The 13,812-nt window shown below is 37.9% G+C and overlaps 1 protein-coding gene across 11 annotated transcripts in view; it reads right to left on the bottom strand.

Annotated features, from left to right (window-relative positions):
- ARHGAP19 (Rho GTPase activating protein 19) overlaps positions 1-13,812 on the bottom strand; it is an 82,434-nt gene that overhangs the window by 17,022 nt on the left and 51,600 nt on the right. For all 11 annotated transcript variants that reach the window (XM_081550504.1, XM_081550525.1, XM_081550551.1 and 8 more), the window contains one exon: positions 13,017-13,103. In XM_081550504.1, the coding sequence (XP_081406630.1) occupies positions 13,017-13,103 (87 nt within the window). The remainder of the gene's footprint in view (positions 1-13,016; positions 13,104-13,812) is intronic.

Below are 13,812 nucleotides of genomic sequence, written 5' to 3'. Positions count from 1 at the left end.
AGAAAAAAGAGGAAACAAGAGTATACACACATATATACAGTAGAGTCAGACACGACTGAGCGACTGAACTGAACTGATACAGTGATGTTTTTACAAAAAGAAACACTAAGAAAATAAACCAGAAAATAATGAAAATGGTTAGGAAAAGAACTCAAATTTCTCTAAGTATACTTTTCTAAGAAGTTTTGACTTTTGAACCATGTAAACATACCATAGTTTCAAAAAAATAAATCCAAAAGAAAAAAAGTGAACCCTAAACTGAGTAACAACAACAAAATAAGCATATCTGTATATCAAATTGACAACGTAAGCACAGAGAAAGGAATTATTTCACCAACTTTTAAAAACTGTATTCTGACTATACAGTATATAGCCTAGTGAGATATATTCAAGGGAAAAGGAACTGTAAGGAAATCTTAAACTTCTATCAGTAGATATACAGAAGTTTATTATTAGTAGTAATAGTTGCATTATTTTGAAACTAATTTGTTATATTGCAGGATAAAACAAATAACATATATAAATGCTATTAAAATCTAGAATTTGCAATGTAAAAATTTATATAAGTATAAAGTAAACGAAGTCAAGAAAAAGAAAGCTCTGTAGTGCTAAGTCTGAACTGGAAATACTACTATGAACTAATGATTTCCTTTTTAAAAAATTTTTTATCTACTTCCTTGCCTTCAAAGAGCCTAGAAGCAATGACACCCAAGAAACAATAAGTAGGTATATCCAGTGTCAGTGGAATAATCTAGGACTCCCTGAAGAAAATAATTGATTTCAGGCCCAGGGCAGAGCAAGTACAAAGTAAGCTGGAGACATTTATGCCAGAATGGAAACACTCAAAGACTAATGGAGTCCTGTCAAAAAGACACAGCAGGAAACAGCTTGCAAGGGCTATTATGGGCCAAATCTAGTACAATTTGAATATCAAAATTAACAACTGAAATTGACTAACACTTTGAATAACTAAAAATCCATGAGTCTACAGAGACTCAAAAAGAGAAAATAAGAGGGGACTTCCCTGAAGGTCCAGTGGTTAAGACTCTGCACTTCCAGTGCAGGGGACACAGGTTCAATCCCTGGTTGGGGAACTAAGACCCCACATGCCACATGCTGTGGCCAAAAAATAATATTAATTTTTTTAAAATAAGAGAGAGAGAAGAAAAGCTCTTGTCCAAAGATGAAAGTCAGCTAATAAAGATTAAATAATAGAATTAGAAAATCACTATTTTGTAATACCCAATATAGTTACAGATGCCAGCAAGACTATCAGTGGATGCTAAAACCATTACACTTGGTGATCATCCTGCAGGTGACGTACTAACTGCCAAGGGGAAAATGCACCTTGCTAATTGAGAGACGTGGCAGCAATTAGCAAAACTAGCATTGCTAAGGCAATCTGACATTCTGTGCCTCCTAATGTGATGCAATATGATATAATATGTTGTACACAAATATCACCTATGAATCTTTTGCCAAAAATGCTTAATCTGAATCTAATCAAGCCTCTAGACCCAACTTGAGGTTTATAGGAGCCACGGAGAAAGGGATAAAGATAAAGGAACAAGCTAAACAACCCTGAGAAAACAATAAGACAAATTTAGAATATGGAATATTCTGCAACGCAATAGGCCTGAATACTTCAACAAATCAATGACATAAAGAAAAAGGGCAGTGATTACTCTAGATTAAAAGTGACATAATAAACCAAAACATAAGCCTTGATCAGTTTATGTTTTTAAAAAAAGGAACTATGAAATACATTCTTAGGACAGCTGGTGAAATTTGAATATGAATTGAATATTAGCTGATATGAAATTGTTATAAATTCTCTTATATGTGATAATGATACTGTGAATATTAGGAGAATATTCGTATTCTTAGGAGATGTATGCCTTTTCTTAACTGGTACTTCTGTATTAATATTTGACTTCTTTTTTCTTTTTTTTTATTTTTTGAATTATGAAAAAATGATAATACATTTATATACTTGAAAAACAGAGCAAAGTTACATATAGTTCTACTATATATTACAATTATTTGGGGGTTTAGATAAATTAAGATTCTCAGTTGGAGTTTCAATATCAAACGCTCAAAAATTAATACAATGAATAGACAGAAGAGTAGAGGGATATAGTCATGCTTAAGTTTTAAAGGACAAAATACCATGTCAGTGGTTCAGCCAAAAAAAAAAAAGCATGAACATAGAGAGACAAAGCAAATATGCCAAATGGTGACATTCGTTGAATCTGAGAATTTTATTTCAATCTTTCAACTTTTCTCTATATTTGAAAAACTTCTTAATGAAGTTTTCAAAAAAAAGAATCTCATGACAAAGACATTATGTTATCTAAAGTTTAATTTTTCCCTTGGTAAACTACAGAAGAGAGCCAAAGGAGACTTCCTCCAAACAAGAATATGACAGCCCACATCACCTATTTTATAACTTCATTAAAAAAAAAAGGACTTCCCTGATGGCCTGGTGGTTAAGAATCCAACTGCCAATGCAGGCAACAGGGAAGATTCTACGTGCTACGGAACAACTAAGCCAGAGTGCCATGACTACTGACCCTGCGCTCTAGGGCCTGGCAGCTGCAACTACTGAGCCTGTGTGCCACCACTAGCGAAGCCCGAGCGCCCTTGATCCTGTGCTCTGCAATGAGAGAAGCCATCACAATGAGAAGCCAGCGTACCTCAACGAAAAGTAGTCCCCACTTACCACAACTAGAGAAAAACCCACACAAAGCAATGAAGATCCAGCACAGCCAAAAATAAACATATAATTTTAAAATTTTAAGAAACATAAAAACCATTGCCCCAAAAAGATACTATGAGCTGAAGGGATACTCAGAAAGGGAATCAAAAGTAATCAAAAGTAGATGGGTTTAAATGAAAATCTGAGGGTCTGAGGTATTTTACAGTTCATAGGAAAGCAACAAAAGGCCAATTCACATAAAATGGGGATTGGCCTTAACTATATATATATACGTGTGTGTGTATATATATATATATGTATATATATCATAATTTCCAAGAAAAGATGTGGTGACTCCTACTGAGAAGAGAGAAAACCAGACTGGGTCAGATGGACTTACAATAGTAGAAGACAGAACTTCAAGTAGTTAGGAATAATTTTAGGGGAAAAAATACAAAGTACACAGAATGAAACGACATAGAATCTGAGGATTAAGAGATAAACGGTCCACCCAAGGAACCTGAGAACAGAAAGACAGAAAAGCACAAGATGAACAATCTGGGGTAAAGCAGGACCTCTCAGAATATACAGCGCACAGAACAATCAACCATTTTTCATCCAGGGAAAAGCTCAGGGAAGAACCTACTGAGCCAAAGCGGTGAAGCAGGTGCCCACAAAGACAACAGTTCTGACTCAAATCTAAAGATAAAAGTTCTAAGACCAAACCAAATTCCAAAAAAAAAGAAAGAAAGAAAGAAAAGACAGTCTTTGTCTCCTTTAGAATCAACAGAGGCTCAAAGAGTGCTCACACTAGCCTGGAAACAAAGATAAATAGCAAATAAGAATCAAAATCCCAAGGATGAGGAGCCAAACGAGGGATCTACAGAAAGGAAGACCAAACTAGACAATGTTTGAAAAAATGGAATAATTAGAACTTGTACCAAGCCAAAGAGTCCAAAATGCAGTACTTGGATGCAACCTCAAAAACGACAGAATGATCTCTGTTCGTTTCTAAGGCAAACCATTCAATATCACAGTAATCCAAGTCTATGCCCTGACCAGTAATGCTTAAGCTGAAGTTGAACGGTTCTATGAAGACCTACAAGATCTTTTAGAACTAACACCCAAAAAGATGTCCTTTTCATTATAGGGGACTGGAACGCAAAAGTAGGAAGTCAAGAAACACAGGAAGTAACAGGCAAATTTGGCCTTGGAGTACAGAATGAAGGAGGGCAAAGGCTAATAGAGTTTTGCCAAGAGAATGCATTGGTCATAGCAAACACCCTCTTCCAACAACACAAGAGAAGACTCTACACATGGACATCACCAGATGGTCAACACTGAAGTTAGATTGATTATATTCTCTGCAGCCAAAGATGGAGAAGCTCTATACAGTCAGCAAAAACAAGACCAGGAGCTGACTGTGGCTCAGATCATGAACTCCTTATTGCCAAATTCAGACTTAAATTGAAGAAAGTAGGGAAAACCACTAGACCATTCAGGTATGACCTAATCGAATCCCTTATGATTATACAGTGGAAGTACAAAATAGATTTAACGGACTAAATTGGATAGACAGAGTACCTGATGAACTATGGACAGAGGTTCGTGACATTGTACAGGAGACAGGGATCGATACCATCCCCAAGAAAAAGAAATGCAAAAACACCAAATGGCTGTCTGAGGAGGCCTTACAAGTAGCTGTGAAAAGAAGAGAAGCAAAAAGCAAAGGAGAAAAGGAAAGATATGCCCATTTGAATGCAAAGTTCCAAAGAATAGCAAGGCGAGGTAAGAAAGCCTTTCTCAGTGATCAGTGCAAAGAAATAGAGGCAAACAATAGAATGGGAAAGACTAGAGATCTCTTCAAGAAAATAAGAGGTACCAAGGGAACATTTCATGCAAAGATGGGCTCAATAAAGGACAGAAATGGCATGGACCTAACAGAAACAACAGATATTAAGAAGAGGTGGCAAGAATACACAGAAGAACTATACAAAACAGATCTTCATGATCCAGATAATCACGATGGTGTGATCACTCACCTAGAGACAGACATTCTGGAATGTGAAGTCAAGTGGGCCTTAGGAAGCATCACTACGAACAAAGCTAGTGGAAGTGATGGAATTCCGGTTGAGCTATTTCAAATCCTAAAAGATGATCCTGTGAAAGTGCTGCACTCAATACACCAGCAAATCTGGAAAACTCAGCAGTGGCCACAGGACTGGAAAAGGTCAGTTTTCATTCCAATCCCAAAGAAAGGCAATGCCAAAGAATTCTCAAACTATAGCACAATTTGCACTCATCTCACACGTTAGTAAAGTAATGCTCAAAGTTCTCCAAGCCAGGCTTCAACAATATGTGAACCGTGAACTTCCAGATGTTCAAGTTGGTTTTAGAAAAGGCAGAGGAACCAGAGATCAAATTGCCAACATCCGCTGGATCATCGAAAAAGCAAGAGAGTTCCAGAAAAACATGTATATCTGCTTTACTGACTGTGTGGATCACAATAAACTGTGGAAAATTCTGAAAGAGATGGGAATACCAGACCATCTGACCTGCCTCTTGAGAAATCTGTATGCAGGTCAGGAAGCAACAGTTAGAACTGGACATGAAACAACAGACTGGTTCCAAATAGGAAAAGGAGGACGTCAAGGCTGTATATTGTCACCCTGCTTATTTAGCTTATATGCAGAGTATATCATGAGAAATGCTGGGCTGGAAGAAGCACAAGCTGGAATCAAAATTGCTGGGCAAAATATCAATAACCTCAGATATGCAGATGACACTATCCTTATGGCAGAAAGTGAAAAAGAACTAAAGAACCTCTTGATGAAAGTGAAAGAGGAGAGTGAAAAAGTTGGCTTAAAGCTCAACATTCAGAAAACTAAAATCATTGGCATCCGGCCCCATAACTTCATGGCAAATAGATGGGGAAACAGTGGAAACAGTGACAGACTTTATTTTTTTGGGCTCCAAAATCGCTGCAGATGTTGACTGCAGCCATGAAATTAAAAGACACTTACTCCTTGGCAGGAAAGTTATGACCAACCTAGACAGCATATTAAAAAGCAGAGACATTACTTTGCCAACTTTGTCTGTCTAGTCAAGGCTATGGTTTTTCCAGTAATCATGTATGGATGTGAGAGTTGGACTATAAAGAAAGCTGAGCACCGAAGAATTGATGTTTTTGAACTGTGGTGTTGGAGAAGACTCTTGAGAGTCCCTTGGACTGCAAGGAGATCCAACCAGTCAATCCTAAAGGAAATCAATCCTGAATATTCATTGGAAGGACTGATGCTGAAGCTGAAAGTCCAATCCTTTGGCCACCTGATGCAAAGAACTGAGTCATTTGAAAAGACCCTGATGCTGGTAAAGATTGAAGGTGGGAAGAGAAGGGGACAACAGAGGATCAGATGGTTGGATGGCATCCAATGACTCAATGGACATGAATTTGGGTAAACTCCGGGAGCTGGTGATGGACAGGGAAGCCTGGCGTGCTGCAGTCCATACGGTCGCAAAGAGTTGGACACGACTGAGCGACTGAACTGAACTGAACCAAGCCAAATACATCTAGGAGACTGTACTCATGTTTTATCTCTAAGGTTTGTATAACATGTATTCTTATGATCCTCCACAGTGATATGTTACCTGACACAGTAAAGTAAAAGAGACTTTGCTGGTGTGATTAAGTAAAAGACCTTGCAATGGGAGAGTATCCCAGGTTATCTAGGCAGGTTCACTATAATCATAATCACATGGGTTCTTAGAAGCAGGGAACTTTTCCCAGCTGTGGTTAGAAGGAAACATGACTATAGTAGAAGGATCGGAGAGACACAACATTGCTAGCCTTGAAGATGGAGAAAGGTGACTACAAGCCAAGGAATATGGTCAATCTCTAGGAGCTGGAAAAGACAAGTAAACAGATTCTCTGCTAGAACACCCAGAAAGGAATGCATCCCTGCCAGCACCTTAGTTTTAGCCCAGTGAGATTCCTGCCAGACTTCTGACCTATAGAACTGTAAGATAACAAATCTGTGTTGTTTTAAGTCACTTTAAAAAAATCCTTCACAGCGAAGTACAACTTCATCGTATACTTGAATTGTGTACGCTGGACCATGGGCAAGAGAATGGGCTCCACAGATAACAGATCAGAAGGTGGGAAAGCTAAACTGTGAGATGCAATGAGATCTCTGTGATCCCATCTCTCTTTCAACTTAGAGTGGTGGGCCACAAAAAGTTAACCCCATGGCAATGGTAGCAAGAGAACTCAACAGAACGAGAGTTCTTTTAGGAAGTGCACCTAGAAATTCCCCATTTTGATTTACAACTACTGCCTTACTCTTCATATTCACAACTCCTCTCAACTTATTCCCATGAAATCATGCTTTGAAACTAGTTCTTCCTCTAAATGAGGAGTATAAGAACTGATTTGAGAGACCTTTGCTCATCATTAAAAACTATTGCTCTAATTCACTTATCTAGACTACTGCTCTAATTCACTTATCTAGATTTTGACTCTAATTGATCATAATCTTTGACTTGGGCACCTAAGCCTCCAATACAGCCCTGACCCTTTGTTTTCCAGGCTACTAAGCCAAAGAGTCTGACCTGTGTTTTCTAAACTCTGAGCTTTGGATCACACCATCCCGAGTGGGTAAGTTCTAGGGTGGCCTCCATGTTCACATTCTGTATAACTCCCTCCTCCTAAGTGTGAATGGACTTGTGACTTGTTGCTAACCAAAAGAATATTGGTGACTGAGTGTTATTCCTGTGATGATTAGGTTACATGATATAGCTAAACATTTGTGATTAAATTATGAGATTATATTTATAATGTGGAGAATGAAATGGCAACCCACTCCAGTATTCTTGCCTAGAGAATCCCATGGACAAGAATCCTGGCAGGTTATAGCCTATGGGGTTGCAGAGAGTTGGATACGACTGAGCGACTAACATACATAACATATTTATAATGTATGATGTATGTAATATATTTTATATATAAGATATGTATAAAATATATCTTAATCTCCATCTTGTTAGCATACACTACAGAGACTCTCCTGTTGGCCTTGCAGACTATAAAGTAAGAAGAGAGACAAACTGAAGGAAAAACTGTTAAATAAAAAGGAACTAAAACTAGCCAGAGCAACTAGGCAAGAAAAAGAAATAAAAGACAGCCAAATTTGAAAGGAGTAAAATTAGCTCTATTCATAGATGATATGATCTCATATGTAGAAAACTCTAAATATTTCATAGAAAAATTGTTAGAACAGATAAATTCAGCAAAGTAGCAGGATACAAAGTCAACACACAAAAAATCAGTTGTACTTCCATACACCAACAATGAACAATCCACAAAGGAAATTAAGAAGACAACTTCATTTACATATAGCATCAAAAAGAATAAAGTACTTAGGAATTAACCAAGGAGGTAAAAGATCGGTACGATAAAAACTACAAAAATTCACTGAAAAAAATTAAAGTCAACATAAATAAATGGAAAGACATCCCAGATTCATGGATTGGAAGACTTATTATTGTTAAAATGTCAATACTACCCCAAATAATCCACCGCACTTCCTATCAAGATTCCAATGATAGTTTTTGTAGAAATAGAAAAATCTATTCTAAAATTCATATGGAGTCTCAAGGGACCCCAAATAGCTAAAACAATATTGAGAAAGAAGAACAATGCTAGAGGACTCACATTTCCTTATTTCAAAACTTACTATAAAGCTACAGTAATCAAAACAGTATGATATTGGCATAAAGACAAACATACAGACTAACTGAATGGAAGAGGTTCCAGAAATAAACCCTCATATGTATGGATTGTCAGTAAGAGCGACAAACAAGACTATTCAATGGGGAAAGGCAGTTTTTTTAACAAATGATGCTGGGACAACTGGATATCCACATGCAAAAGGATGAAACTGGACCACTACCTAATACCATATACAAAAATTACCTAAAACAGATAAACATAAGACATAAAACAATAAAACTGTTACAGCATAGGGCAAAAGCTTAACAGCACTGGATCTGGCAATGATTTCTTGCATGTGTCACTAAAGGTATAGGCAACAAGAGAAAAAATAGACAAATGGGACTTCATAAAAAATTTTTAAATTTTGTGTAGCAAGACACTATTAACAAAGTAAAAGCAATCCACAGAGTGGGAAGAAATATTTTCACATCATATGTCTGATAAGTGATTAATATCTAGAATATATAAAGAATACCTACAACTCAGTAACAAAAAATAACAACCAATTCAAAAATGGGCAGAAATTCTCTGGTAGTCCAATGGTTAGGACTTGATGCTTTCACTCCTGTGGCATGGGTTCAATTCCTGGTCAGGGTACTAAGATCCCACAAGCCATGCAGCATGGCCAAAAAAGAAAAAAAGAAATGGGCAAAGGACTTGAATAGACATTTCTCCAAAGAAGATATGCAAATAAGCAATAAAGACATGACAAGATATTCAACATCACTAATCATTCAGTTCAGTTCAGTCGCTCAGTCGTGTCCGACTCTTTGCGACTCCATGAATTGCAGCACGCCAGGCCTCTCTGTCCATCACCAACTCCCGGAGTCTACCCAAACCCATGTCCATCGAGTTGGTGATGCCATCCAACCATCTCATCCTCTGTCGTCCCCTTCTCCTCCCGCCCTCAATCCTACCCAGCATTAGGGTCTTTTCCAATGAGTCAACCCTTTGCATGAGGTGCCCAAAGTACTGGAGTTTCAGCTTCAACATCAGACCTTCCAATGAACACCCAGGACTGATCTCTTTTAGGATGGATTGATTGGATCTCCTTGCAGTCCAAGGGACTCTCAAGAGTCTTCTCCAACACCACAGTTCAAAAGCATCAATTCTTCGGCACTCAGCTTTCTTCACCGTCCAACTCTCACATCCATACATGACCACTGGAAAAACCATAGCTTTGACTAGACGTACTTTTGTTGGCAAAGTAATGTCTCTGCTTTTAAATATGCTATCTAGGTTGGCCATAACCTTCCTTCCAAGGAGTAAGCGTCTTTTAATTTCATGGCTGCAATCACCATCAGCAGTGATTTTGGAGCCCAAAAAAATTAAGTCTGACACTGTTTCCACTGTTTCCCCATCTATTTCCCATGAAGTGATGGGACCAGATGCCATGATCTTAGTTTTCTGAACGTTGAGCTTCAAGCCAACTTTTTCACTCTCCTCTTTCACTTTCATCAAGAGGCTCTTTAGTTCTTCTTCACTTTCTGCTATAAGGGTGGTGTCATCCGCATATCTGAGGTTATTGATATTTCTCCTGGCAATCTTGATTCCAGCTTGTGTTTCTTCCAGCCCAGTGTTTCTCATGATGGACTCTGCATATAAGTTAAATAAGCAGGGTGACAATATACAGCCTTGACGTCCTCCTTTTCTTATTTGGAACCAGTCTGTTGTTCCATGTCCAGTTCTAACTGTTGCTTCCTGACCTGCATACAGGTTTCTCAAGAGACAGGTCAGATGGTCTGGTATTCCCATCTCTTTCAGAATTTTCCACAGTTTATTGTGATCTACACAGTCAAAGGCTTTGGCATAGTCAATAAAGCAGAAATAGATGTTTTTCTGGAACTCTCTTGCTTTTTCCATGATCCAGTGGATATTGGCAATTTGATCTCTGGTTCTTCTGCCTTTTCTAAAACCAGCTTGAACATCTGGAAGTTCACGGTTCACGTATTGCTGAAGACTGGCTTGGAGAATTTTAAGCATTACTTTACTAGCATGTGAGATGAGTGCAATTGTGCGGTAGTTTGAGCAGTCTTTGGCATTGCCTTTCTTTGGGATTGGAATGAAAACTGACCTCTTCCAGTCCTGTGGCCACTGCTGAGTTTTCCAGATTTGCTGTCATATCGAGTGCAGCACTTTCACAGCATTATCTTTGAGGATTTGAAATAGCTCAACTGGAATTCCATCACCTCCACTAGCTTTGTTCGTAGTGATGCTTTCTAAGGCCCACTTGACTTCACATTCCAGGATGTCTGGCTCTAGGTGAGTGATCACACCATCGTGATTATCTGGGTCGTGAAGATCTTTTTTGTACAGTTCTTCTGTGTATTCTTGCCACCTCTTCTTAATATCTTCTGCTTCTGTTAGGTCCATACCATTTCTGTCCTTTATCGAGCCCATCTTTCCACGAAATGTTCCTTTGGTATCTCTAATTTTCTTGAAGAGATCTCTAGTCTTTCCCAATCTGTTGTTTTCCTCTATTTCTTTGCACTGATCAGGAAGGCTTTCTTATCTCTCCTTGCTATTCTTTGGAACTCTGCATTCAAATGGGAATATCTTTCCTTTTCTCCTTTGCTTTTCGCTTCTCTTCTCTTCCAAGCTATCTGTAAGGCCTCCTCAGACAGCCATTTTGCTTTTTTGCATTTCTTTTCCATGGGGATTTTCTTGATCCCTGTCTCCTGTACAATGGCACGAACACTAATCATTAGGAAAATGCAAATTGAAACTACAATGAATTGCCATCTCACACCCAATAACAACAGTTACAATCAAAAAAATCCCCAAAACAAAATAACAAGTGTTGTTGAGGAAGCAAAGAAATGGGAATTCTTGTGTACTATTGGTAAGAAGGTAAAATGGTGCATCAACTATGGAAAACAGTACGGCAGTTGTGTTAGACCATATGATCCAACAATTCCATTTCTGGGTATGGAGTCATACCTCAGAATCCAAAGAGTACTGGTTCTAGGATTTCCCCATAGATACCAAAATCCAGATACTCAAGTCCCTTATATAGAATGGTGTATTAACAGTAGTTGCATATAAGCTACAGAATCTTCCTGTTTAAGTCATCTGTAGATTACTTATAATACCTAATACACCAGGAAGGGGAACACATGTAAACCCATGGCTGATTCATGTCAATGTATGGCAAAAACTATTACAATATTGTAAAGTAATTAGCCCCCAACTAAAATAAATAAATTTATATAAAAAAAAAACAAACAAAAACCTAATACAATATAAATGCTATGTAGTTGTAAATACAATGTAAATGATATGCCCAGGTTCAGAGAAGCATTATTCATAAGAGCTAAATGTGAAGGCAACTCAAGTGTCCTCAACAGATAAGTAAAACTTGGTATACACAATGAATGAAATGTCAGCCTTAAAAAGGAAGGAAATTCTGACAAATGTTACAACATAGGTGAACCTTGAAGACATGCCAAAGGAAGTAAGCCAGTCACTAAAAGACAAATATTGTATGATTGATTCCACTTTTATGATGTACTTAAAGTGGTCAAAATCACAGAGACAGAAAGCAGAATGGTGGTTGACAGGGCCAAGGGGAAGGGGTGAATGGGGCAGTTATGGTTTAATGAGTTTTAGTTTTTTAACTAAACTAACTTTATTGTTTAATGGCATTTTAGTTTAGGAAGATGAAAGGAGTTCAAGAAATGGATGGTAGTGATGGTTTGTACAACAGTATGAATGTAATTAATACCACTGGCCTGTACACATATAGTAAATGTTGTCATATGTATTTTACCACTTTTTTTTTTAAGAAAAGCAAAAAAAGGAACAGAACTGAGTTGCCTTAAAAATTCTCAGCTTTTCCAGACGGCAAAAGACACTAAAATTAAGAAATTCACCGTCAGGAAAGTACACTGTAAAGAAAAGACCAAGGATGTGACTGTAAAACCTTTTGCTAAAATCTTGGAAACATCAAAAGGTCAAAAATATTGTTACACAAAGAGCCTTTCAAAAGGGTAAAGGTGTGCCTCCCAGAGTCTCTCAACACAACCAGAAGGCCTCTAGGAAGCTGAAAGGCATTGTCCCTCAGGCTTCTCAGCAGGAGTCCATGGAAGAGAAGGGTTTATCTTCAAATTTATCTTCTGGATGAATCTCACTAAAATCCACAGAGACCCACAAACTTATTGAGAAAATTACGTTGGCAGAAACACTGCTAGTTTGTACTAAAAACAACTATGAATACAAGATGAAAGGGGGCTGTCAAATTTCAACTGGCAGGAAGCGGGCAGGATAAAACTACTACTCTGCTTCTAACATCTGCTGTTTTTCATGAAAAAGTAAGGATGACTTAAGAGGGTAGAGCCAACAGTCCAGGAGGTGGAGCCCTGCTCAGTTCTCTGGTACCCTCATATTCTTCCCCACCTAGGTCGTTCCCTCTCAGTTTTACTCAGGTTTAATTTGGTTTCCAGTTACAGTCAGGACCTTTCTTATTTAGTCATCTTTACAGCCCTCTCAGGATCCCACCTTGCTCTATCTCTTTATCATCTCACTATCCAAATCCCATTTATTACCTACCTTAAAAAGTTTCTGAGAGTGTTTAATCATAAAAGCCATCCCATCATTTAATTTTGTGATATTCTCTTGAAGGTCATTTGCAGTGACCTATTCAGAGCAAAAGAAACCAAAAAAGAGAGATGAAGAGCTGGGAAGTGGAAGGCAGATACTCACATTTACTTATTAATAAGCTAATTCTTTCAAATGTATGATAGCGTCTATTGCCAAGAAAGTTGACTTTAATACAGTGGTTAATTCTGGAAACACTTTTTGGTTCAGCAGGTTTCCACTTGAAATGATATAACCTAGGAAGAACCATGTGTCCCTGAAGTGACCAGGAAATCCAAGAGAACCAATTTTCCTTTTCTAATTCTGCTGGGGAATTAGACATGTATGCTGAAGATCATCTTTCCTGGGAAAAGGGACAAGAAGAATAGAATCCAAACTAGTCACCAAGAACATTGCTCTCCAGAGAAACTAGTTTCTCCAAAGACAAAAGAGAACTGTCACTATGAACTGATGTTAAAGGTGACATCCGTTTCTTAAAAACAATCAAATGGTCACTGACTCCTTTCTCCTGTTTCCCCTGCCTCTTTTTTAAGCACTTCAGCGTCTCTACTATCCCAAAGCCCACATTCTCAACATGTATCTTTTTTACTTAATGTTTGCTTGTTCTAAGACCTCTTAACTTTATAGTCATAGATCACTTGTTTATTTTCAGTCTCACTGAGCTGGTTCTAAAACTATTTTCGTTATGAGGTTTTATCCCCTTAACATGGACAAATACTGGTATGCCTTTTTCCTTTCGTATCCCTCC

Source organism: Giraffa tippelskirchi, chromosome 2, assembly GCF_054371585.1.
Source record: "Giraffa tippelskirchi isolate mGirTip1 chromosome 2, T2T-mGirTip1v1.2.pri, whole genome shotgun sequence".
NCBI lineage: Eukaryota > Metazoa > Chordata > Mammalia > Artiodactyla > Giraffidae > Giraffa > Giraffa tippelskirchi.
This window is presented reverse-complemented; position numbering and strand designations above follow the sequence as displayed.